Source organism: Neodiprion pinetum, chromosome 7 (genome assembly GCF_021155775.2).
Source record: "Neodiprion pinetum isolate iyNeoPine1 chromosome 7, iyNeoPine1.2, whole genome shotgun sequence".
Classification (NCBI taxonomy): domain Eukaryota; kingdom Metazoa; phylum Arthropoda; class Insecta; order Hymenoptera; family Diprionidae; genus Neodiprion; species Neodiprion pinetum.
The window spans coordinates 26,326,654-26,353,383 of record NC_060238.1 but is presented as its reverse complement, the minus strand read 5'-3'; the positions used below and the strand labels follow the sequence as shown (position 1 = coordinate 26,353,383).

The window sequence follows — 26,730 nt, the reverse complement described above, 5'->3', positions numbered from 1 at the left end:
ATCAGACCTGCAATCGTTCGAATGGGTAAAACGCTACGCGTTCGCGCGTTTCACTTGCGCCCGAAGACGTCGCGCCGACGAGGATCGCCTGCCGCCATGCTGCGCTTGCCATTTCCTTTCCTCTTACTTTTCTTTGCCACGCCGCTGTGCGCGATGGCCGCAAATACGCGAGAAATCACACGTGCTGTGATTTCGTTCAATTTTCGACTTTAGTCTCTCGCGCTTAAACTGCTCCGTGCGAGTGATGCAGTGTATAATTTATATAGTGTTTAAATAGTCGTAGTCTTACATCAGATATCCACATACGATGTGGTTATTGTACGAAATGATCACTAATTTTTAAATGTAAAAACGCGTGAAACTACGAGAATGTAATTTGAAGAATTTCGGAGGCGAAAAAAAAATTTCTTCGAGTGGTAATCACAATGTATTTTCCGGTTTGTTTGTAAATTGTATAGGAATAATGTACGCAGATTGACATTTTGCAATATAAACAAATTATTATTATCGTTATTATTGCGGTATACAGTTAAATAATCTTTATTATACACATTTTAATACAAATTTCAACAAATTGATGATACAGAATTCAGAAGACGGCTTTTTCATTACATTTCGCATTCCGTGTAATTTATTAAATTCATCGAACAGTGATAGTGTGACGCATTTCACGTACGTTGTTGAATCACTGTCAAATCATTGTCCCAAACTTTTACAAACTCCGCTCACGTGAGAACGATAATAATAGATATTCATACAAGGGCACTGAATCTAGATAGGAAGACGAATGTGCAGTCAGTGCTGGATAACTTTGAAATTTGAAATTTCTATCCGGTACATGAGCAATTTTTCATACCTCATCTACGCATCGCCTGAATTAACTTTAGGACAATTATCTACATACGAGTCGTAACTCAGTACCCATAGCATTCTCGACGAATTATACGTTTGAAATAAATCGGTATTGTTATTTTTGTCCCAATGGATTCTACTATCGAAGAAAAAAAAAGAACTTTACAACGCAATTCCCTCTCTCTACTAGCATGTGCAATGAGGAGTAAAAAATAATAATATCAAGTTTGTGAGGACAAGTTCAATATCAGCTGTCCTTCAGAACCTCCTTTAGAATGGAGCCGGTATTCCTGGCAGGAACGAAATCTGGGAATGTCGGCAATGTGATATTTGATAAGAGTAGGGTTGATTGATTAGACGAAGAGGAATGTTGTCTGCTGTGACCCGGGCGAGGTGGCGGCTGTGAAAATAGAAATTTCACGATGAAAAAATAGACATACACATTTCCCAAGATGCAGACTTTAGAAATGAATTAACAGTTATTTACAGTAGTAGATATTGGTAAAGCTGGTAGTTGAGCTTTTGGCTTGGATTCACTTTCCAAAAACCTGACGAACGCCGCAGATAACGATGCCTCTTGATCCTGCGGAAGCATTAACGTGTTGTTACAAGTTTCATAATCCGTAACATATGGATTTCTATATCTAAAATCGTCATTCTAATTGAGAAGTGACGAATTGAAATAAAAAACTACATTGATTAGTTTACTTTAGATTGAGCAACCCCTCCGCTTCGCAGTAACCCAGCAAACCAGCTGCCGCTTGCCGCGGGGCTGTTCAGTCCGCTCTTCTCTCGGTCCGATTCGTTGAAATCTAAAACGGTAGCCAATACTCTGAGTACCGATAACTTGTCGCCAGTTGCTGATGACACGTAGCCGAGTATTAAATTTTTCAAGAGAGCCCTGTAAAAAATATAACGTGTTATTGCGTGTCGTGTGACCATCGTATCAAAAGACGAACATGGACGAACAACTGAATGTGAAAAATATTTTTGCGAACCTGTCTACTTTTCCCTCGCCACTTTTATTTGCTCCTTGTATTCGATCGTCGGCGGTACTCACTAGCTCTGTTAACCGAGCAACTGTAAAAAAATGATGTATTATTTTTAAATGTAACTTTAATGCATGATATCATGCTGCGCATGAAAATTAAATATTGCTAATTTGGTTTGGATCGCCAATCGGCCAGAATATGCGCATACAATAAATTTGGATAACAAATTATGAATGAGTCAGACATTTAGTAGAAACGTTTCTGCGTCACTTAAAGTTCACCGATTGATACTTCAACAACAAGGAAATCAATATTGGGCACTTTTTAATTCGCATAATGTGTGCATTCGGCCGTTGCGTGGCTTCAGGCTGGTAGGTAATGAGACAATAAGCGCAAGTATAACACAAGTACTGGTCGTCGTGAGGCTACACCAGTACCTGATGTAATACTCACACTCACAACTCGATTAAACATGCTGCATTCTTCTCTTGTCATGCCATTTCAATAAAGTATAATTATATTGATGCATGCTGCTAAAAACAATAATATCATATTAAATTAATGCATTTCGGATCGCACTAGTTACCGCAAGCTGGTAAACGATACTACTCGACAGTACATACATAATCGCGAAGTAACGAGACGATTTACGTTTGTAAAACTCAATGAAAACCTATTAATTTCAAATCAGAGTCGTTCCATGGGTTCATTTTGTTCTCAATACTTTTAAACCGTGTCAAGATTTCAGAACTAGCTTTTGATGAAATGGAAATATGCATTCAAAATTTTTATTTCTTATTTTCTGAGAATTTGTAGGATAGTAGTAGCGGGTGGGAAATCCCACGAGGTAATATGAGCTCCTATAATCAACACGCTCACAGTTACCGCATGAGATTACCCACTCTGTCGCTACCAAAATATTCTTTCATTTCTATCTTTGATTAACTCTATGTGGATCTAAAATTCGGGAAAGAGTATATTTCCCCTCTCTTATAACTTCAATTTATTTTGCATTAAAGGAATCTCATGTTTAATTGGTGTAGCTCGATTTGAAATTGAATTGTTTAATCTCAGCCTAGTTTTTTTTTTTTCCTTAATCTGACGATAATTATAACCGGCGTATTACGCGAAAATAAGATATTCGTGCAAACTATGTAAATGTATACTAAATATTAAACAGTTCTAACATTCATAAACTACGTCCCTCGACGATTATTCTACACTGTAATATTCGACTTGCACTTTCATCACATTTTAATATCATTCAAAACTCTACTACATCTCTAGAATGATTAAAAAATGTAATATTGAAACTAAAATTGTTACACACCGTGCAGTAAGTTTTAGGTCCTGTGAAGTTGCAAGACAATTTAGCTTTGCCGGTACGAATAAGATATTTCAAATAAACTTTGTCGCTTTCAGTCTATAGTTAGAATGAACGCCGACATAGGTACATTGTTCAAACTAGTCGCCAGTCCTTGAATTACCTAACTACCTGCTATCTCAAGGAATATATGCATTTTAACTGCAATGTTATTATGTAAGACTTGGTAATTACATGAAACTGCTACGTTACTGATACAGGGCGTACAACTTTGAGAAGAAAAATATTAACTCGACAGTCGATTGAAATGATAAAAATATTCGATATCCCGCAAAAGCTATGTTCAACGCTGTAAAAAGATGTGCTGTAATGTGGATAAATTATTATGATAAGAAAGTAGAAAAAAAATATGGATTCATGCTGCATGTTTGAAATAATCGTCCGAACGTTGCACAAGAACGAATGATAAAAGTATATTTCAATCTGTATAATAAAAGCCATTTATTAAAATGTCAGCACTTACTTCGCCGGAAAAATGTGCAATATGCAATTGTAAGTAAAAATTCTAATCAATATGTCAACACCTTGTCAGCTATTATATCATTAACTGATTGAAGTTTAGTTTTTTCGATAGTGCCATTCTGAACGTGAGACCCATGTGATAAAGGTAATAAAAAAAAAAGCTAGATCCTAATTGTATTCGATTTAAGCGAAAATATTGAGTATAAACTTCATGACAAAAAGGGATCATGAAAGAACCAAAATATGCGGAAATATACCGCTCTATCATAAATTATCCTGTAAAAATACCTCCGCACGAATGTGCGATATAAAAAATAACTTATATTATAATGAATAAAAAATCAAAACTAAAAGTAAGAAAACCGGCACCAATGGCAATGCATGAGCCAGACGAGATGCTGTTTAGTGTGCAAAGGCGTTGGACCAGTTCGTAGCCGGATACCAGCAAGAATCCTGGGCTAGTTTTTACAATCCCAGAATTACCAGCTGATATTTGACTACGCCACCGGACTGTTTATGTGCTTATTTATTTATGCTCTTTTTTTTATACTGTTTTTATTTGTGTATTAGTCACAGGCCACAGCCAAATTGATGCTTTCAATATTTTTCAAAAACCCTTGCTAGGATATGTTTCGGGATTTTCAATTAGTATTTGGATGTCTGAGGCTATCGCAAATTGTATTGCTGAAATTTTCAGTAAAATAATGGTAAACGTTTACACAAAAATGTATGTATGTGAAAAAAAAATTTTTCAATCAACATATTATTAGTATTACAGTTTGTCTATTTGCTTTAGGCACAGCCCGCTGAGTCAGTTTAAGAATCTAGTCAAAAATACAGGTTTAAAAAAGCGCTTCTTGGGTCGTAAGTTTGGCCAATGATGTTTTCCGATTTCAAATCACTTTCTGCGACGTTGCCCTGTGCCTAAGCCGTATAGACAAACCGTACTCTTGTTGTATAAACTTATGCGTGTATGGCGTAACTGGTAGAGTGTGAATACGAAAACTGAAAACTAGACAAGTCTAATTCTAGTTAAAAAAAACAGATCACCGATTTTTGCAATCAAACTTTACACTGACTTCTGCGATTTATACTTCAAATTATATTCTACACTCTACAGTTTACAGTAATGCTCCAATCAACAATCTTCATGCAGATTTTATCAAAACCAACAAAATGCAGCCAAATGCAGGATAAAACGTAAATTCATTCCGGATAAAAATCAAAATACCTTCTTGTTTCAGTTCCTCGATTCTCTCAGTTTTTTTATCCAGTTGTTCGCTCAGTCTTGACGCTGCTTGCAAGCATTCTTTAGCTTCGATCAATTGATCCTGTCAATAAAAAATTGAACGAAATGAATCAGTCTTACGGTAATAGACGAATATTTTCTTCCGTGTTTACAAACGGTCTGTTCGGAATCCGATAATAATCATTAAACATTAGATGCCAACCTTGAGATTGGTAATTTCGTCAGAAAGTTCCGCCTGTCTTTCATAAGACTCCTCAAGTTGTTGCTGAATTTTTTCTGTTGCCGATAGAATGTCTTTGTCTTTGTCTGAAAAAAATATAAGGCATTAACTAATTTGTCCACATTATCCGAAATCTCCAAATTTCATTTCATAGGCTGAATTATTAACGGTTAACCGGAAAATCGTTATTTTATTGTAAAAAAAAATTAAATGCTTATTTTTTCCTGTCATTATTGGTTGCTCAATGTGCGCGAAACACTTTCAATGTGATCAGGATGAATGAAATATGACACACAAATGGTGTAAGACTTTCGTGGTAACGGATTCGAACGAAAAATGATTAGCAAAATCTTATCTCACAAGAACGATAAAGGCAGAGAGTTTAGAATTCAGATAAGAATCCACCATCAAGAGTTATGTTATCCAATGTGTATTACCGCTTTGAAATTGTTCCAAAACAATTTGCAAATTGGTGAGAGAAGCTGCGTGCGCCAAAACCTTGTCTTCGGATATGGATAGTTTCTTTTGTATCTCATCCCTCTGTTGAACAATAAGAGCCATTTGTTGCTGTAACGTTTCGACTTGTTGATTAGCCCGGATACTCGCAGAAGTGTAAACGGTAGAACTATTCTTGACCCGTTCTTCGGCTTGCATCAATTTCACTTCAAGTTCCTTTTGTTTCTGTTCAGCTGAGAGAGCTTCTTCTGTGTAACTCGCCTCGATCTCCATCAAGTGAGTTCTCAATCGGTCCAATTCCTTTCCTGCAGCCGCCTCTTTTTTCTGACTCTCTACAAGCTGATTTTGCAAAATTCTATTGCTAGATTGCTCCTGGACCAAAGCTGCCTCCAACGCGTTGCACTTCTCGTTAAGAATCCCCGCTTGAGCTAATTGGACAGAATGCTCGACCACCCCGCAGTTTTCACCATAATTATTCGACTCCTCGAAGTTCTTCAGTCTTTGACGCACGACTTGAAGCTCGTTTTGCGCCCAAAGAAGTTCAGCTTCTTTTTCTTTCACCGCTTCCGAAACTCGGTCGTGTTCCACCTTCAGTTTTTGATTATTCGTCAGCTGTTCGTTTACCAATTGCGTCAATCTTTGTATCTCAAGATGGTATTGAACGCTTTCGTTATGTTTTACTTGAACAAGATTCACCAGCTCGTCCCTCTCCTTTTTCATAGCTAGTAATTGCTCCTCGTGCTTATCGACGGGGTTTCCGGTCACGCTTGATCTCAAATTCTGGATCTCGGCATCTTTCTCTCTGACCAGCCGAGTCAAGCCGTTGATAGTTTCTCTGGCCATCTCCGCCGAATCTTGATTACTTTCCACCAAAGATTTCTCTGTGCGGCAATGCTTTGCGTTTTCAGCAATTAAAACATCATTCTCACGCGTCTTTTCAGCTAATGCTTCTCGAACATCTTTCATCTCATCACTAATTCTCTGCACCTCTTCTAGCGTAGCACCAGCCACCTGATTCGATCGAATATCTCTCAATTCCGTTTCTAGCTGAATACATTTGCTTTCCGCTAATTGTAGTTTTGCTTCTACGTTTCGTAAGTCGTTCAACTTGGCTTCGAGTTCGCAACATTTTTTTTCTACCGTTACTAAATTTTCCGCTTCGCTCTTAACAGACTCTAACTCAATTTTCAATTGTCTACATTGATCCTCGCTATCTTTAAATTTTCCTTCGATATTTTTAAAATGTTCTAGATTTGCTTTCAATACTTTCGATTCATTTTCCAAGTCAATACACCTTCCATTCTCAGTTTGTAATTTTTCCGTGACTAGCTTGCACGTTGCCAACTCGTTTTCAAGCCGAACGCATTTTCCTTCGTTGACATGAAGCTGTTCCAAGGCCTCGGCAAGTTCTGCCGTTTTAACACCGATTTCTTTCTCCAATGCGTTATATTTCTGCTCAAGAAGAACCATTTCCGTGTTCAGGAGTTCTATGTTGTCCAGTGACTCGTCCTGAGTCGCACCCAGCTGATCGAGCAACGAAGAATTCTCTCTAACCAATCTCTCGTTGCTGTGGGACAATTTTTCTATTTCACTCTGCTGGATTTCCGCCTGACTCAACGCTACGTCCAACTCTTTCCTCATATTTGACAAATCGTATTCCAGGTCAGCCACCTGGTTAGGCGGATCGAACGAAGTTTGCAATTCCTCTCGTTCCTGGAATGCGGTTTCGAGGTCACTCTGAATTCGACTTTTCGCATCTTGCAGCGTTTTCACTTCACCTTCCAACCGCTTTTCATTCGAAACCGAACGTTTCAAATCCTCCCGCAGGCTCTCAAGTTCCGATTCCAATTTTTTTGTCGACTCAATCTGATCTTCCAGTCGCTGTTCCAAGTTCGCTTGGGCCATTTTCATTTCATCAATCGTCGCGCGAAGCTCGTTATTTTCGTCTAATGAGCTGTGTAACCTGCGACTCAAGTCCTCGAGCATGTTCTCATTGTTTTCGACGTTTTTCGAAGCACCGGATAATTGTTGCTGGGCGATTTCTAGCTGCTGTTTCGTGTTCCTCAGTTCGGCTTCCAGATTCTCTTGGTTCCGCAGGGTCGCTTCGATGTTGTGCACGGCCATTACCAAGTCGAAATTCTGTTGTCTAGTCGCTGTGTTTTGCGATTGAAGACGATCGATTTCTTCCTGCAAGGACTCGGTCTCGGTCTCCAAGGAGGCAACGCGCTCTTCGCTCGCCTCGGGAATCGATGGCAAATTAGACTTTAGATGTTCAATTTCCGCAAGCAACGAATCGATGTTGAGCTGCATGTCGTCGCATTCCAATTGCACTGATTCTTTCATTTCAGCAACGTCTTTCAGCTCCCTACTTACCTCGGTCAGTCTTCTTTCTAGCATATCTTTCTTCCATTTACTTTCCACGTATTTCTCGGCAACAGTCTCGAAGATAGATCTGTCATCTTGTTCCTCGATTTCCTCGTTCCGCAGTATCTCTTTTACTTTTCTCGACAATTCTTCGACCTCCCGAATGTTTGTGGAGGAAACTGCACCGATCGTATTGTTGTTTGCCTCGGCAAACTGCAGCTTTGATTTTACAGTTTCGAGTTTACTCTGCGCGTTGTTGTATTCAGCATAAAGCTGCTCGTAGGCGTTTTGAAGCGTTTGATGCTTGTTCTGCATTTCTTCTTTTATCGATAACAGTCTCTCTGGAATCAGATATTTAAGAAAATTCAAATTACTAACGGGAGTTACATTTTTATTCAAGTATCGTATGACATCATGTTTCACAACACACTCCGTACCAATTGATTCCGAATGCTGTTGGTCCAGTTCCACGATACTGGTATTCAGGCCGACGTTTTCCTCTTCAAGCTGAGCGATTCTCCTCAGGAGATCGGTTTCCTTGTTTGACGTGTCCCCGTTAAGTTTGTCTTCCCTCTTAGCGGTTCCATTGTCGTTATCGGTCTTCAGGCAGACCGATTCAAACTGGCCATCGTCATATTTCATAATTTTCTCATTCACGTCAAACTTCTCCTCGCGCCCCGTCAGTATTTCCTTTTCGTTTTCAATTTCCAAAGATTTCAGAGCTGCCCGAATAAGATCTAGCTGCTCCGTTGATCCCAGCTGTGACATTATGCCACGAAAATCATTCACCAGAACAGCTTCGTCCAGCTGAAGACGTTTCATGTTTCTTTCCGCTTCGCGATTCTGTAAAAGCATGCATTTTTTCCTCACCAAAGCCTCCTGAATTTTATTTATACACGGTACAAGTATACTGCTATTTTCATACACACCTTTTCACCCATTTGAATGATACGGTTTATCATGTCTTGCTTCGCTCGCAGGAGTTCCGTTTTTTGGTGACAATCGAGAACGTCTTCCTTCGAGCTTTGCGCGTTCACCTGTGCGAATATTGGTTTGCAACTTATTAAATCAGAGATCTTTCTTCAAATGGAGGGATCGGGGGCAGATCTTTATTTTCCGAATAACTAAACGCATCATACCCGTCGTACAGTTTTCAGTTCCGCTTCCAATTCGCGAATTTTTACGGTGGCTTGTGAGAGTTGCTCCTGGAGGAGCCTCGTTTGATTATCCTTTTTCGCATCACGATTTTTGGCCGACGGAGGGTCCCAAAAGAAAGCCGAGCCGTCGTCATTCTGGTGGTTCCCGTCCTGGAAAATGTCGATACGTATAGATACGAAAAAATAAAACCAATTCTGGGAAGAAGTGACGAGATACCAAAAAATCCGTATTATTCGCGATTAAAGCGATGCGCCGTGTTTGTCTGTCGCAAATAAGGTGTAGCGAAAGAGCAGAGCGAAGCCTCCGCGCCTCCGTATTGTCGCAAACGACGATTTATTGAGATCCGCGAGGACGAGGCCTCTGCGGTAAAACTTTACCGTCCGACGTATAACGCTAGCTGCAACTGCCATGCATATCGGCGTCGCGTTATCGGTTCGTTTCATTGCAGGGGTTCGGAGGTGAGGAGGGGAAAACGCGGGAAGGCAGCAGCGCACTTTTACATAAGATCTCGTGTCGCCTGTCGAACAATGCTTTCTACCTTAGCACACGATATCAATATGCGCGAGACACACACGCGCAGATGCGTAACGCGCCGTGCAATTACACACGTACAACGACGTGCACACTTGAGAAGGCATCGAGTTTGCTTTTTCAATTTTTTCTTCGTGTTTTACAAACAGCAGATCGTACGTAGCTAATAAAATAAAAGAGAACGTGTCATCGGAACTGTTTTTATCATCAAAATAACGAATCATTGCGGCTCCGAATTTATATTACACTACCTGCTTATACTATAATAGAAATAACGTAATACTTCCTCGTTTTTTACTCGCGGTTGTACGCCGTCAAGTTTGTCGTCAATGCGAGCTGTGATCGATTATCGTGAATAAAAAATTAGATACTCCGAGACGATTTGGTTGGGGGGGAAAAAGAAATTATTCCTTTCGAAAGCCGATCGGATATCGGTCGCAGTAACAGCGGCGGCGGCGGAGACGCGGCGACACATGTAAAATCGTTCGTGACGCCGCGACGGGGTCGATTTCGAACGGTTTATGCAAAGACGCGTTTCCGAGGTTCCGCCGCGCTCCGTGTGCCTGCATGCCGGTTCAAAGGAATATAAAATAAATGGTTGGGCAAAGACTGATGAATATGAAAGGAGGCTTCCTTGGGTCAGGTCAAGGAATAATGCGTCGTTTGACTTGCATGACGAAGGAGTCGGTCGGACTCCAGCCATGGCCGAAGGGTCGCCACATGCCTGCTAAACTCTGCGCTCCAAATCGCCTCTCACGCACGATCGACTCGCTTTATACGATTAGCGCCGAGCGTTTCGCGGGCTTATCGCGCGATTGCAGACGACCCGTATGCCTCGGAGCCGCTTTGCGCACCCGACGCGCGCCTCCCTCTCTCTCGTTCGTATCGGCCTTACGTGGGACGGCGAACCAGGGTGCACGAGGTAAAACGGAGGGAGCTGCGCAATGCGAGGCAGAAAATAACGAAGCGCAAAGCCGCGGGTAACCCGGAGGGACGAGTTTAAGCCACGTTGATAGCGAACGTGGGAAAGGAAGTCCCTATCAATCCGGCCGCAGGCGCGGAATCGCTAGGATAAGGTACGAGGCGGTGGCGTAACGCACGCGAGCCGCATGCGGGAAACTTGACTCGAATGTTAGGGGAAATTCGTTCAATTTCTTTGCCTCGTTTCCCGTACCAGTTGGTAGAACAGCGAAGCCTGTTACGGGGACGCATATTTCTACATCGACATTTTACCGACACTTAGCTAGGATGCAAACCTTTTCTCCTCCTATCGACTCTTAAAATTCGGAGAATTTTGCTAATTTTCTCCTTCATGTTTTTTCTGCCGCGTTACAGCACCGGCTCTTCTTCGACCCGCGCGCCCTGCTGCACCGTCACGAAGATGCGAGTGTATGTACGAGGAGGAGGCGCCGAACAAAACGTCATTTTATACCGTCCTGCAACGTATTTACACAGCCCGCGTCAAGATATCGAAGAGGTATGCCAGTTGGCTTCGTTAGCTTAGTATTTTTTTTTTCTTCTCTTTTCTTTTCTCTTTTTTACCCGTTTCTGAAACACACGCGGTGACCCGGAGACTCACGGCTGTCTCACCTGTTTCACGTCCGTGTGTAACTTCCTCTCGCTTTTATTACATGCGGGTCGCAGTTCATATATGCCTAGTTTAAATTCTCTCCCTCCTTTGTATTATACCGCGCGCATTGCCCGTTTCTAAATATTCATTTACATCGTAAGCAATTTTCTCTCTGTTTCATTTCGATTCCCCCTGTATATATATAACAAGGATAAAATATTCACTACCCAGCAGTAGAACAATGGTAAGATTCGATGAAAATTTCGGCCGCATGCAACGAGGGATCGTTGAGAAATCGGGAATTTAGTTGAACCTTGGAATATAACAAGATTGAAGTTAGTAACGCTAACGTAACGAAACATGGAGGAAAATAATCACTATTTTCTCAATTTGAAATGATTTTGATGAAACTAAGATTTCTAAAAATGAGTGTGTTTTGTTTTGTAACGGTTCACCGAATTTGACACAATTTCAAAATGGCGAAGTAACCGCTTTTCCCGAGCACGAATCGTTACGATAACGTTACTAACTTCAATACGATGGAACATACGCGATGTACGAACGTATAGGTACTACGGAAGTGAGCGATCGGTCGACAATAATCAGCGGTTCCCGTCCACCGTGTAGGTATACGTACATGCAGTTAAATTTAATCGCGCACGCTTGACAGAACCTATAGATAAGCCGGGTCTGGCTATGATTGGGTATGCGGCTATTTGTGCCGGTGGTCTACTTGGATTTCTCGTACAACGCGATTCCGAAGAAGATTATACGCGTATGTACCTACCTACGTTACACATATTACGTGTTATTTCAGAGAACTTTTTATCATCAATTTCTTTTTTCTTACCCATCCTGTGAATCCAGTACAGAACTACGTCACGTCTTTGTTCCGTCGGTTCCGTCGATTGAGACACGAACGTGTTCTTTTTCTTAGACCTTTTTTGTCTCCTGGTTGGTAATTTTTGCAAAAATCATGTGTCAAACGAAACGTGCCAGCTCGAGGAGGAGGAAGATACTGAGAATAACGGTTCTTCGAATAATTTGCTGAGCGAATGGCAAGATCAGTTTCGAATCATGGCGCCTTCCTGCAGCATCGCGCAGCTTGTGTGACGTGTACATACAGCGATTAACGTTGCTTAGCTTGCACTGTGAAACGGGACGCGAGGGTTTCTACTTAAGATCGAGCCCGCGGGTACATACACTGCGTATAACTACATGTAACCGACGAGTGTGCATGTTATCTAACGAAAGAAGCAGAAAAAAGCAGAGAAGAGAGAAGGTGCAAAAAGATCAGAAGCTGGTGCAAACGCTATTCACGCTTTATACCTAACGCACCGTTACGTTGTACACGTATAACGCACGTATTTACGTACCTATAATGAAACACAATTATCAGCCAAGAACAAGTCGCCGCAAACGACGAACAATTATTCATATGCACAGGCACGCAGTTGCGTATAAAGTTTTCTACTTTTTGTCCCCTACCCCCTCCTCTCTTTTCCATCTTTACTTCTCTCTTTCAATTTTCTCTACGACCTCGAGACTCTTAAGTTTGCGCACCGAGTGCAACGTGCGTGCACATCGTCCGACTCCTCTGTTTAGCCCTCGACTCCGAGCCTTGGGCAAACGTACGTACGAAAGTACGCACGTATACAAAACGTACACACATACGGCACGTTTTCCTCCTGCACGTATGTACAAACATACGCAACTCCGTCGATGCCCGTGCTGCACATCCATACGCGTGACACGTGAATCGCGAAGGTGGCTTGCTTCGACGACACGCTTGTAGGCATACAATACGTGTATACGTGCAGGGTGTTTCATAGCAATAATGGTATAATAAGCGCGGCACGACACTGCGAGCAGTGACGTAACGACAAACGCGCATTGCACATGCGGTGATCGCTCCGCGACGACGAGGACGACAAGGACGAGGAGGAGGAGGAGGTTTTTATTTTATGTATGGCGTAGAGAGGTATTTAGCGCTGCCAATGAGTACACGACATACATTCGAACGTCGGTATTAATACATTGTACAGCTGTCACGTAATTGAATGTCTATTTTTTTCATTTCAATTTCTTTCCTACTTCCACGCGATACGGACAGGGAGAGAGGACAAAGGCCAGATTTTACTGAAAACTGCAGGGAGAGATGGACACGTCAGAACGTTTGGCGAAAAATACCCGTGCCAATTGTATGTTTTTTTTACTGTTTATGGAATAAATTCTGCATCTTATATACCAAGTATATTTTACCAAAATATCCGACGCGTCTCTCTTTTCCTACAGTTTTCAGTTATATCTGGTCTTTTATTCTCTCCGCGTACGTTGCGTATATCCTTATACACTCGCTGTCTATTAATAACGTATAATCCATCATTTTCGTATTCGCGGAGTTTCTCCTTTTAATTCTGATTGTAAAATCGCGTTGCTCGCTCGAAGCATGTACGACGCATCTAACAGAGCTAAAATGGATGGAAGAGATATCGTTATATCCTGTACTTGAGGCAACAACGCGACTACTTTGCCACTAGACATCGTTGGGTGGATGATATATCCGAAATTAAGAGTCAGCGCGTTCCTCGGCAAGAGATAAAAGCGCGTCGAGAGTCCCGCGAGCACGGAGGCGAGTCCTCGTGTAAATTGCGAACGAGTCAAAACGACGAAGGTTTGCAAATGTGTGAAGAGATAAAGTTGGTTCAATAAGTTCGTCGCGCTCCTTTGCAGTCTGACGCATGTATTAACGAGAAACTCATGCGGCATGTGGGTAACGCTTGCAAGGTATATCATAGGTTGTACATATGTACACAGGGGGGACAATGAAGAGATGGAGAGACGCGAAAAGAGAAGAGAAGACTTGTCACCGACTTGTTGCTTTTGTCTATTGAAGAGAAAAAACGGAAAAAACAACCGCGAGCACAACTGTACGGTACAACACACGCGTACTCCGTACACACGGTACATAAAACAATTATTACGTGAGTCGTTATAACGTGTAGCAGCTACTGCACAGGTATACCGAAGATTATTACAATATCTTTGAAACATACTTTCGGTCCAATGCGAAATTTTTTTCACAATTTACTTCGGATTGTGTGAATAATTTTTTTCTCCTAACTTTTCTGTCGCAAATGGAATACGGTGTGAATATGTGAAAAATTTCCGTGTCGCGCTTGATCCGTACAGTGCACTGGTCGTTCTTGATCTTTGTACATAGAACGCGTTCGCGTATAATAACGCACTGCGTACCGCATGCACGTATGTAACATAGATGTGAAAAATCTGTTTCTCTTTCCCCATGGAGATCATCTGTGCCGCCAGTTGCAGTCTCTCGGTCGGACGAGATTTTTTTTACAACTGTACCTATGTTGTATTCAGAATATAAAACAAATGGAAATAGAACGAGGTGACGACGAGGGTTGTACAATATCGATATACATACGCGCACGCGTAATAATGTTGAAAATAAATGAACATATTTTGCCGTGCACGCGGAATATCACGCGTTGTTGGCAGAAAGAGAGAATATGAATCGAATATGGCGACCGTGAGTGTGAACTCGGTTTTTCTTTGCGAGTGTTACGCCCATAGGTATACCCTGCAATATACGTGAATACGTGCTACGTATATACCTCGGTGTGAAATATTTCGTTCAAAGCTGTAGACGCGATGCGTGTCGTATAACGCGCGTACCTACGTATATATAGGCAGGTTATAGGTGCAAACACACGTAGTTTATACACGAAGCTGCACAAAGCTTATGGAAATTTGATGAATTTATGAATGGATTACTATATATATGCACGACGGTTTCATTATGCTTTGACCTGTTGAATTTTACTAACTGAATATTGGGTATACCTTATGTGTATCATCGAGATCGATCGGAAATTCGTTTCTACCGATGTCTACCTACTTCAGAGGAAAACGAGAAAAATGATACTACTTCGTTCATCCTCGCAGGTCGATCCGTGCTTTGCAAATATGTGAGATAAAGTTTGATTAATTTCGTTTCGTTCTTATTGGTCTTCTTCTCAACTTGTACAGGGGATGTGGTGTTTTTGAAATTTTTAACTTGTTCAAATTTTCATACCGCCTAACGCATTTTATATACGTTCGAGTCACAGGTTGGAATTAGCGTTTTATTGTTCGTTTCTTTTCTCATTTACGTATATGTATTAGCCTCCTTTTTTTTTTGGCTCAGGCCACTTGCGCGGCTCGTTGATTAGCATGTTTAATTTGTTTTTCACAGGTGCTCCGTTATTAACGATGCTATACAAGTTACAATAATAGAAACACATCGTTATTTTTTTTTTTTTAAATTTCTCCTTCGACATATCGTCAATACGAATTAATGTATTGGTAAAAGGATGTAAAATTTACGTTACCTTTATGTCTGCGAATGCGTTATACTTTGCATCTAGAGTGCAGGTATAACAGCTTCAGCCCCACATACGTGTAATCATGGTATATACTATAAGTAGCGAAAGTTACGTGGAGCAAGATTCGATATTGGCGGTTTATAACGCGAAATGAACATAATACAAGATAAGTACGTCGGTAATATTTGATGGAGGAATTGCAATTTCGGAAATTGAAAAGAAAGAAAAGAAATAAAATAAACAAGTAAGAGCCAAGAATCGATTAGTTATTTGCTTATTCTTCTTTTCACACTCACTGCTGGCTATTCTCTGAAGAATCGCGAATCATGTAGTCGCAATCTCTGAAAATGTCAAATAAAATACGCAAGATGAATTTCTAACCTCGGCGAGGCGAACCGCGGGACGCTTTCGACGCGACTGACTGACCGACGGTAAGGCTTGCAAGTATCGCGGTACCGGCGTCGTCGTTCCTCCGGAGGAACACACGTTCTCTTCGTCGCGTCCGGCCGACAAGGAGGAGCCTCCGTGCCGTGGCATGGCACGGCATGCACTTGCGGAGGTGACGGAGAAACTGATTGTGAGAGGCGGCCTCACGAGGAACGGAACTATAGGAACCGCCTATAATAATATGCCTATGTAACCCGCACACGTTGGCATGTTGTATGAATACACGCGTACATACGTACGTACTGCATAGATACCTGTATGTGGGTGTCGGTGTAAGAGACACCCGGCTGGGCAGCAATAACGCACGTGCGAACCAAATATATAAGATATCTTATCGGAATATTTGTCATTCTCTAGCTGCCTCGTCGTCGTCGTCGTCGTCGTCGTCGTTTTCATCTTAGCCTTTTTTTTTTTTTTTTTGTACCTTTTGTTCTTCGCATCGAACGGTGACTTCGCGCGATGATAAGTTTGGTAAGAAGTAATAATAATGATGATAATAATCTCATGCTCAGAAATTATACCAACTGTCGAAAAAAACGAAAGACTCGTAATCGTATGCGTGGCATTGTTACCTTGCAAAAAAAATTAATGAAGAAATCTGTTGAGGAATTAGGCGCTTTCGCAAATTCTCAAATTCGGCACTTCAACCCCGCCCCGGTTATTTGCCACATCACATACGTATATAGCATAGTTGGGAATCATGATTCACCATAGATCTCGCGGCATGGCAAACAATCTCAGATACGCGCAGGGAATGTTTTTGTATAAGTTACGGTCATCGCGGTACAAGTATCGTATAAAGCTTCATCTACGCGTAACGAAATGTGGAGTATTTTTTTTGACGAACTTCAAATATCTGCCGTGAAGTGAAATTATTGTATAACAGGATGTATAACGATGCATCGACCACGTACGGTATAACAGAAAAGAATTAACGAGAATATTGTCCGAGGCGGTGTTGAATCGATGGACGTCTCACACAATCGAAATTGTCTCTCCGAACGAAAGAACGAACGCGTTAAAAGTATGCGGCTATGTATATGTATATCCGACTTACAATCAGGCTCGTTATTCAACGTTCAGAGCCCACTTCGAGATCTGGGTATGACCCCCGCTGCCCTCCGCCTCACCGTGTCATTAGAATTTCCATTAATTTGCGTTGCTTATATTGTATGCATATATAAAATGCTCTGCCACGCTACACACGTACGTGCATAGATAGGTATACGTATTAGAATAAACCGGGGAGCTTCGAATGCGACTCCGATCGAGAAAACACACACACACACACACACATTGCGTCACATCGCAACGGCGGTTTGTTTTCGTCTTTCGAACTCCCTCGCGCATAAATTTCTCCCCAGCTGATACACGTATAACTCGACTCGTCTGTTCCCTTCTCGTTTTCTTGTTTCCTTGTTTTTTCTATCGTATGCCAATCCTTCCTTGCCCCCTTGCAACGGTACATAGGTACCTCGCTGTAGCCTGCAGCCCCTATAATGTACAGGGTATTCCGCTTTTAAGCGCGTCCACGCGTACCATCGACGTACGCAAACTACAACCTGCGGGCGCAGCTGGTGATCAAAGGCCACGCACGATGTGGACGTAAAATTGGACGTCAAGGGGGTGTCCTAGTCGATTTTGACGTTGTCGTGTAAATTATTTCCAAATATCGAAGTTCGCGTATCTCGAGCGCGAAAAAGGGCACGACGATTCCGTTCTGAACAAAAACACCCTAACGTATTGTCGATAAACGCAGAGATGAAGAAACGGCATGGATTCTGTGAAATCTCAGTAGTAGATTCCCAAAATTCATGCCATTTCTTTATTTTCGCGTCAAATGAAAATGTGTTTCGTTTGTCTTTGTTAAGAATTGCGTATAGAATGTGGCTGTCGACCCCTTTTTTCACGTTTGAGATAAATGGATTTCGATATTCCAAGATATATGTATAGGGGAGAGACGGGCAAAACGGGCCCCCTGTGCAATCAAATGTAGTTTCAAAAAATGTCGATAACGCTTGAAATCTTCTTTGGGCCAAAGATAAAAGAAAAGCGTCGTCGAAATTGATCTCTAACGTTATTTTTCCCTTAAAAAGGACTTCTCAACTCACGCGAGTGTCGCGGGATCCTCGTAATCGTCGCTCCCTGCAACTGGGTAGTCACAACGTCGGCGCAGCAGCGGCGAGAAACACTAGAATTCTATCCTCTCTCGAACACTCGATGATCCTAGACCTTGGAGAGGCAGGGACAGGCTACGGCCTCCCCAAAGCTGGCCGCATTTATAGCCGACGGGGGAACGGGGTAGTCATAGTCACTATCAAAAATTTACCCGGCAAACCTATGCGTTACACCATCATCGCCTATCACAAAAGCTCGCCTGTCTGTGTTCGCCCGTTGTTATCGCGGGAAGCTTTTTCGCCCCGCTTCCTCGTTCGGCGTTCAAGAACAACGGGCCTACCGGCGAATCATCCGCAGCTGTCTAGTTACGCGCTCTTATTATACATGTACCAGCGTTGGTGTAACGAGATATCGGTGCAGCCTGGGTAATATCGATTCGATTTCACCACAAATTACCATTTTACGTACAAAGTAACCGCAGGAGCGCGCCAGATATCCTCTTTCAACATCGCATTTCACACACAGAAGGGATTCCACGCGAACCCGACCAACGTCCGACCCTCGCCATTTCTGAGTTTTGTTTGAGAAAAAAATGTCCACACTTGCCCCAACTCTCAAACAGTAGCCTGAATCTTTTCAAATTTTTTATTCAACTGCTCAATTATTTACAAATATTTAAATTGATTTTGAAATGGACCTTCTTTAAAATACTCAAAATATACTCAGAAACCGTAATATCTATTCCAAAAATTTCAAGATCCTGATGGACCAATTGTTTTTCCATTTTTTTTTCAGCACCTCTAAATATTTTTTGTCAGCTAAAACATTCTTTGAACGGTATGAAAATTCCCAAAAAATTTTCGTAATTTCTATTTTTCACTTAGAACATTTCTAGACCGGTTCGATCATGGAGCAATTTTTATATAATTTATAAACAATAGAGCAGTTGAATAAAAAATGTGAAAAAATTCAGAACACTGTTTCAGTTTTAGCAACTGCTGAAATTTTTTTGAACCAAATCAGAAACAGTGCGGGCCAAACGTTGGTTGGCTTTCCATGAAATTCTCCACAGACTTTACGAAGCCCGTGTGCAGATTAGTTTTTTTTTTAACCGAGGTGTAACGGCGTCCACTTTTTTGCCTCGACAAATTTACGCCACTCCGGCTATACATTATCGTCTTCACCGCGAAGTATTTTTCGATAAGAAAACGGAAACGTCTGGCATAAAAAAGTCCCAGGACTTCCGGCTCCAGGTCAAAGGTGAACTCTAGCTCTTGGGCTCCGTCGAGTTTCACGTCGGAAAGGAATGCCTGATGTACCGGTTTACTCGGAAAGGTTGAAAAACGAAAAGAAGAAAAAATAAGTAACGCTTGCGACGTACATGTAGGTACGCAAAAATTCGATGACAACAATAATCGTAAAGTAATTCTTTCGGGCCTCAGAGCATCCCGCGTGTCTACAAAAGACGCGGGCTTAACGTCAGCGAGAATGTCGTGGACTCACCTTTGTTGGTCCAAGATACGAACCACATATCTAACCGACTTTTAAGCCTGCACACCCTTCGCCGACGACGGAGATGGAGGCAAACATTAGCTAGTAACGAATTTCATGTCGACTCTTCGCGCGTGTGTTTCGTTATGCAATGAATCGCGGACTGCTGCACGAGTGTAACGTAGTCTGCCGTGATTATGCAGGTCTGCAACTAAAAAACTGCACAGATTTCTTATACTGTTTCTAATATAGATTTTTACTCGCTGAAACAGGGAAATATACTGGAAAAATTCCATCACGTCAGGTTTTTTTGTTGAACTCGTATTTGTAGTTTCATTAAGAGTGAAACTCCCGTTTAACTCGAAATCTGGTATCCTATTCTTTGTTATAAAAATTTTATGCAAAAGTGATTTCTTACTTCCGTTCAATACGTGTTAGAGTGAGATTCGAAAATAAATACAAACAGGGAAATAGAAAATGGAAAGCGGAAGCCTGTTCGGAGAAGTATCGAAGATAAGAAGAAAAGGTTTCATAGGCAAAAAGAACGAACACGGAATGTTAAGTAAATTTCATCAAGAAATTGTTTGTTTAATTTAATAAGAAATATTTTTTAGTTCAATGTAATGAAATGGTGGATTTTTCATTGTTCTTATGCTTTTTTTATGCGAACACCTTCTATTTTCCAAACATACTGTACGCGATGGAGGGAAATGGAAGTCATTTTTGGATGCAGAACTCTGGAAAATATAGGATTTGCCAAAAACATCCCACGAAGCTGAAGTAAAATCTTTTTTTGCAGACCTGTGTTATCTCCTCTCTCTCTCTCTCTCTCTCTCTCTCTCAGTGAATTAATAGAAAAAGAACAACTTCACCTTGTAATAAAAGAACAAATTATCTCCGGCACGGTTTTTAAACCGAAATCGTCATTGTTATTCGGGTGGGTGTGCAATATTGACGGATAATGAACCCCGAGAGCCCGCATTCGGAAAAGAAACACGCGAGGTGAAAAGCGGCAGGGGCGAGGCGACGACACGTGTGTCGTATAACTACACGCACAGTTTTTGTGTTCCCGTGTTCTCTGTTTAACATTTCGCCTCGGTTTATCAGCCGCAGCCCCGGAGCCTTTCAGAGCTCCCGGTGTATCCGACAAGAACGCCGCTCGCTTCGCAACTTTATACAGGTACTTGGAACAACGGTTCGTTTTGTTTGCAGGTAATTGCTAAGGTTGACGTAAGATTTATGTTTGAAAAGAAAGTTGTGGGCGCGTACGGTAATTTCGCGGTTCCGACCTATCTTCTTCTTCTTCCCCTTTGTACCATATACCTATTATATGTATATACCTAAACCTTGGAGCGTAATTACACGTGTTTTCTACGCCAAGCGATATTCTTGTATACCTGTTATATTATCTCAATGCATATACTACACGTACTGATACGATGTATGTACGTACATAGGGATGCAAGTAGATATATTTTGAACTAGATTAAATTGATCGAGTACAGATGGAAAATATTTTAAGATTATCCTTTATTTTATTTTATTTTTTAAGAATCCAAAGAACGTAACCGTTTTCGTTATCTGATGAATTTCTTCCGAAACGTACTACAATGACAAAACTAATTTCTCTATGAACAATTCGTAGAAACTACAAACAAAAGAAAAAACAAATATGCAAAATAACAGTGTAAAAACTGAGCGGTGTTAAAATTTACCAAAATTGGCTAGTGTCGACTACTATGTTACGTAGATGAATTTTTATAGTCAATTCGGAACTTGAACGTCAGGTGATAGTTTTAGATTGATGACACATTTGATATTTTTTCCGCTATTGAGAATTTATCGCCGAATTTCGAGACGTTGGCAAAAAATCGTGTACACGCTTAGATATTGTTTGATACTTGGACACCTACCGGACAATTTAATTAACTTTCGGAGCTGCGCAAGATAGATGAGTTATATTTGACTAATACATGGTGACTACCTCGTCGAAAAACATTGACCGTCAGAGCTGAAGACTGTTCGTGGGGTAAACCGTAAAGCTGATGTTTGTAGATAAGATGCAGATATTTGTAGATATATCTATATTCCGGGCTGCAAAGATCAGCGTCAAGAATTTACATCACGACCAGTCTTCTGCTCTGACGATCGATGTTTTTGGACGCGGTGGTCATGAGACGGGAACCCGGCATAAATTGAAGAAAATGTGGAAAAAAGTGAAAAATTAAATGAGCGCCATCTTGGACGTTAAAAAAAAAAAAATTAGTATTCTGAACCGTTAGAAAACCCGAAGAAATTGAATTTACAAAATCTGAGCTTGTACTGTATCAACGGGTTACTAAATTTCAAGTAATCAGAAAGTTGCAAAATGATGACTTTTTCTAAAGATGCATCGTTACATTAACGTTACAAACTTCAGCTTGACGGAAATTTGTAAATTATTTTTTCCTAAAATACCCTGATATACGTGTTACACCAGCCTATAGACATACTCGTAAAATGTTGTACGATTCTGACGATACTTGACTCTGTGATTTAGGTTGACATAGATGAAACGGAGACGTGATAAGTCGTTCGAAGGCGCGGTGCAGCATTTCTTCTGATTTGATGGGCAGAGCGTGCAGAGCGGAGAGGAATAAGAATAATGATAGAGGTGGGGAAATCTTTACGTAGGCAAACACTACAAGTTCAAACTGGCTTACTCACCGTTTGCGAATGCTGGGCGTCATATTCCAGAACCACTTTTTGAAGCTCGCTGTTTTGCCGACGAAGAAGAGAAATCTGCGACAATAAGAAACATGCGGGATATGTGATGATACTTATTTTACAAATTTTTGGAAGTTGGTTAAAAAAAACCTTCGTATTGTCAAACCCGTGGACTGAAGTAAAAAGACGCAGAAATTACATTATATAACATTTTCAAGTATCTGTCGTCGTGTAATATTTATCTACGTATATAACCCATTTTTTCGACACTTTTCACCTCGAAATTGCCTTTTCGTTAATGTGTAAATTATACAGTATTTATTTTCATACAACATACCCGAAAGACTCATATTTGGGTATAACATGTTACTTACTACCACAGACACAAGGTTTGAAGGAAAGTTAGGAAAGAAGGAAGAAAAAAATAGACTGTTAAAAGAACTCCCGCGGAAATGGTTTAGATATTTTTTCCCCACCTTGAATCCCGCATCGCTGAATAATTTAAATAGCCTGTTTCTGTCGAGCATACTGTATTACATGCATATGTTACATATAAGTACGGCGACTACCTCATGCGCTGACGCATCAGGTACTGTAGACAGGTACAATATGCGCGTATATATAGTGACATATTATAGCAGTCGTGTTTCGGCGCCAGGGTGTGCGATGATTTTTGGCAAAGTTTCATAAGCATGTAAATGAAACTGATAACAGTTATAGATGCGATTAAACGTCGTCGCCTTTAAGGGTCTCCGCAGTGGAGGGGGAGGAAAAATTAAGGGGTTGCGTGATGAGAACGAAAACACGACGAGGTTCACGTAAGTAACGTTGACGTCACAAAACATTAGGAAGATATTCGTTATTCTGGCAATAATTTTAGAACGATTTTCGGTGAGTTGGCTTTGGAAAAATATGCGTATGTTTGGTTCAGTATGGTTAGCTAGAATTTCAGACAATTCTAATGATGCGAAGTAACGATTTCTTCTGAACATGCACCGTTACAGTAAAAATATCGTAATATAGCGCGAAAAATCTGCTCCCTCGACTACGCGAAAGAGAAGAAAATGAAAAATAAACAAACCAGAACCGTAATGAATGATGAATAAGGTATATGTATAATGTATATTCGTCCTGCGTCGTCTGGGACTTGAATATTGATGTCCACAATCAGGAGGAAGTCCGGTATAGTCTATAGAAAAGGTGAAGTCGAGCAAGCTGTAATATAGCAAAGTGGCCCATAGTCCTCCACTCGCCGCAGCGCCGCGCGAAGCGGAGGTTGGTTATAATTTTTGTTTGCGCTCGTTATCTCGGGTTTGTACTGCGATAACCTCCCCCCCCCCCAACCGCCTCCACCCGTCGCACAGTTCAGGGTCCCCTTCTCACCCCGCAAGGTGCACATCGGTGGACAAGGTATAAGCCGCGTATTATACCTACCTGGACGCTCTTAATACGAACAATGTTATTTTCGATTTCATTTTTCTATGAAGCGGTAGTTAGTAACGTTATTGTAACGAAACATTAGGGGAAAAATCATTATTACGTAATTTTATAATGACTTTTCTTCGCGGAGTTGGCTTTTCAAAATATAAGAGTATGTTAGGTATATCACGGTTCATTAAATCTCGGACATTCTCAAAGGTGAAAAGTAATGATTTTTCTTAAACATGCATCGTTATAGTGTCGTTATTACTTTCATCCTCAAATATTTTTCCTGCGATGTATAAGATACCGTTCGTGCAGTAAGAAAGGAGATGAGGAATTTGTTCGTCAGTTATTTGAACGACAAGCCGTACATCGTTTGTGTGTATTAATTTGTCACTATTTTGTACCTGGATATTACAACTTGATCGATCTTTCTATAGAAGATTGAAGAAACTACGATAATTTAGTGCTGATTGCGCGAATTGTTCTCATGTTCTTTCCACGCCCTAAGGGTAGGTTACCTTACATAAATGTATTAACTGGGTATTGTTAGTTCTGAGAAGCGGCGCAATGCTGTAACAATTTATTGATTGGCATTTACGGAGCGCAACTACCACTAAAACATCGGGGTGGGACAACCCGTGGGAGGAGAAGGGGGTGAGAGGGAGTTGAAACGGGGTGAGGAGATAACGGCTGATAAGCGAGGCGCTTGTTTGCATTACACTCAGTCACGGTTATTAGGGAAAGGGACATCTGTTAAAATATTTTCTAATCACCAAGGCATAGGCTCACTGCTGCTGCTCCGCATCCCTTATCTCCACGGCACCTAGGGGTGCCAGAATTACGAATGAATATGTTGGTGGTGTAAAACAGTCCTTTTTTCAAACTCGATCCCTTATACGTATACCCTTCCTCTTCTTTCTTACCGTCTCGAATCGCTTCCACATTATTCCATTACTGAACTAGTGAATTTGAAATTCGTCTGTTCCAAGTTAATTTTCCATTAACATACTTTGGAGTTTCAAAGGTCTGCATAGTTTATTACAGTCTACGGTAGTTGCGTTACGTTTAATGGATGCTATTTCGCGCTGCAGATACGATTGCTAAAACTTTCCTCAGACTTTTTGAATCTCCAGCTTGTGTCTGCACAAACGGGACATTACTAGGCTGATGAAGATGCGACGAAAAGCAAAGACGAGCGTTCAAGTATTCCTCTCACCTCTGCATCCTTGGAAATAAGCAGCTCTTGAAGTTGTACACATTTCTCGTTCGCTTCGTTGAGCTCCTTGCTTCGTTCGTCTGAAAATGCGTTGAAACGTCTGTAGGTACATACACAAGAATTTCAAGGTATTCCGCATATGTTGTTTAAATTTCCCGCGGTTGAGCGAGCAGGCGTGACGTGTAAACAGGACGGTTCTCATTGGTTGATAAAACAGAGACGTGCATTGACAGTAGCTAATAAGCGGATATTTTGAGGGACTCGAAAGCTGCACCGAGGCTCAGGTATTGTAACAAGGGGATCGGAGGTCCATTTACCTATTTCCTCGACGATTCCTTCGGACAGAACCTCCTTGGTGAAACTCGTTATTTGGCCCTTCAAATTCGACAGGCTAGACAGACCGTCGCCGAACCACGCCATTTTACACGTCGACACTACTGAGGAACTGAACGTACGAATATTTTAGCATTATCATTTCACTGCGAGAAGCTCGAAACGTTTACTCTTCGCACCCCATCGTTCGATTCTTTATACGGTAGACCTATTTTACGTATCGCGTCCACCTGACGTTTACCAAAATCGTATGACAGATCAAAATACACTCCGTAATATTGTATGTATACACAACCTGCTGATCGCGCAGGTTGACCAACCGCTAGGAATACAGTACTGGCAACGATGCGGACGAAAATAACTGCCGAATTTATACTACGTATGTAGCGAACAAACCCATATTTCTTCGCATTACTTTCAGCAGAGTAAACAAATAATGGAATCAACTCAACGAATTGTCACACGGTGTTGTGTAAATTTTCATTCTTATTAATGGGCATTCATTTTACACCCTGCCGTGCCGACTGCGCTGTTTTTCTTCTGTCTTGGAGAAAGATGGAGAAGCGGAACTTCACAGCCTTTATACCGACCGAAACTCCATCGAGGTCGTTGCTTACCGGCCTTCCTATGACACAATCACTGGAATACTAGCCAAACAATTGTTCACCAATTGTTCAATTTGAAGGTGCCTCACCTACGCACATCTGATTCCAAACGCTCTGCTGTTCGCATGGTAACAAAACTATGCCCTAGGTTTGTTGCACACAGTTTCACGAGTAAAGTCACAGTTTACAAGTAGATAACATCGTTTAACATTTAAAGTACAAGTCTCATGACTATCCAATTTTTTTATGCAAATAATAAAATCTTACTTACAAAAAGTTTCGTAGCTAAGGAAAATTGGTAAATTTGAACCTGCCACGCATCTGCAATTTTATTCTCCACGGTTCAGTTAATTCTTCATCTAATTCACGTACGTAATTTAACCAAAGAACTTTCGTTGGATCTTTTGCAAATGAAAATACGGATGGTTGTATCTGTCTCAATTGTTCCATGAATATTCACTGTATTTGTATAATATATATATTTTTTTCAATAAATTCTCTCCTTAATCAAACTAATTTCGCGGAATTCTGGAACTTGACGAGTGACGAATTGTAATTCGTTCAATTTGTGACCGAGATTTTTTACGCACGTCGTTATCGGATTGATCAATCATTACGTGCAGAGGTACGAAGGAAAACACTTTTTTACTACGCTCTTACTTTTTCATACATTCGTTATAAGAAGTGCTAGACAGTGAAAATTACATGTTGTAATTTATGATTAACCTTTTTGGAATTACAAAATCCAATAGTGATTAGTATC

General features: G+C 41.1%; 2 protein-coding genes across 7 annotated transcripts in view; one reads left to right on the top strand and one right to left on the bottom strand.

Annotated features, from left to right (window-relative positions):
• LOC124222643 (band 4.1-like protein 4A) overlaps positions 1–26,730 on the top strand; it is a 53,867-nt gene that overhangs the window by 568 nt on the left and 26,569 nt on the right. Inside the window, exon 1 of one of the 3 annotated variants that reach the window (XM_046633826.2) lies at positions 23,183–23,206. The exons of the other annotated variants lie outside the window; for them this stretch is intronic. The gene's annotated coding sequence lies outside the window, so the exon portion shown is untranslated. Of the gene's footprint in view, positions 1–23,182; positions 23,207–26,730 lie in introns of those variants that run through there. 3 annotated transcript variants of the gene reach the window in all.
• On the bottom strand, positions 525–25,666 carry LOC124222642 (thyroid receptor-interacting protein 11). 4 transcript variants are annotated; one of them, XM_046633817.1, is made up of 13 exons: positions 25,347–25,666; positions 25,030–25,109; positions 22,389–22,463; positions 9,119–9,286; positions 8,909–9,016; positions 8,417–8,822; positions 5,597–8,320; positions 5,142–5,245; positions 4,922–5,021; positions 1,851–1,932; positions 1,561–1,753; positions 1,340–1,435; positions 525–1,252 (listed from the first exon to the last, which is right to left on the bottom strand). In XM_046633817.1, the coding sequence occupies exons 1-13, from the start codon at positions 25,447–25,449 to the stop codon at positions 1,100–1,102; spliced, it is 4,392 nt and encodes a 1,463-aa protein (XP_046489773.1). In that variant the 5' UTR covers positions 25,450–25,666; the 3' UTR covers positions 525–1,099. The 4 variants fall into 4 exon arrangements, with proteins under 4 accessions (XP_046489773.1, XP_068993640.1, XP_046489775.1 ...); XM_069137539.1 differs by lacking the exon at positions 9,119–9,286; XM_046633819.1 differs by lacking the exon at positions 22,389–22,463.

What these genes read in the sequence shown, in the direction of transcription:
- LOC124222642 (XM_046633817.1), bottom strand. Translation starts at nt 25,449, where the DNA reads ATGGCGTGGTTCGGCGACGGTCTGTCTAGCCTGTCGAATTTGAAGGGC. An exon ending in TTATTTCCAAGGATGCAGAG is followed by an intron (nt 22,464 to 25,029) that starts GTGAGAGGAATA and finishes TTATTGTCGCAG; the next exon opens with ATTTCTCTTCTTCGTCGGCA. An exon ending in ACGAAATTACCAATCTCAAG is followed by an intron (nt 5,022 to 5,141) that starts GTTGGCATCTAA and finishes TTTTATTGACAG; the next exon opens with GATCAATTGATCGAAGCTAA.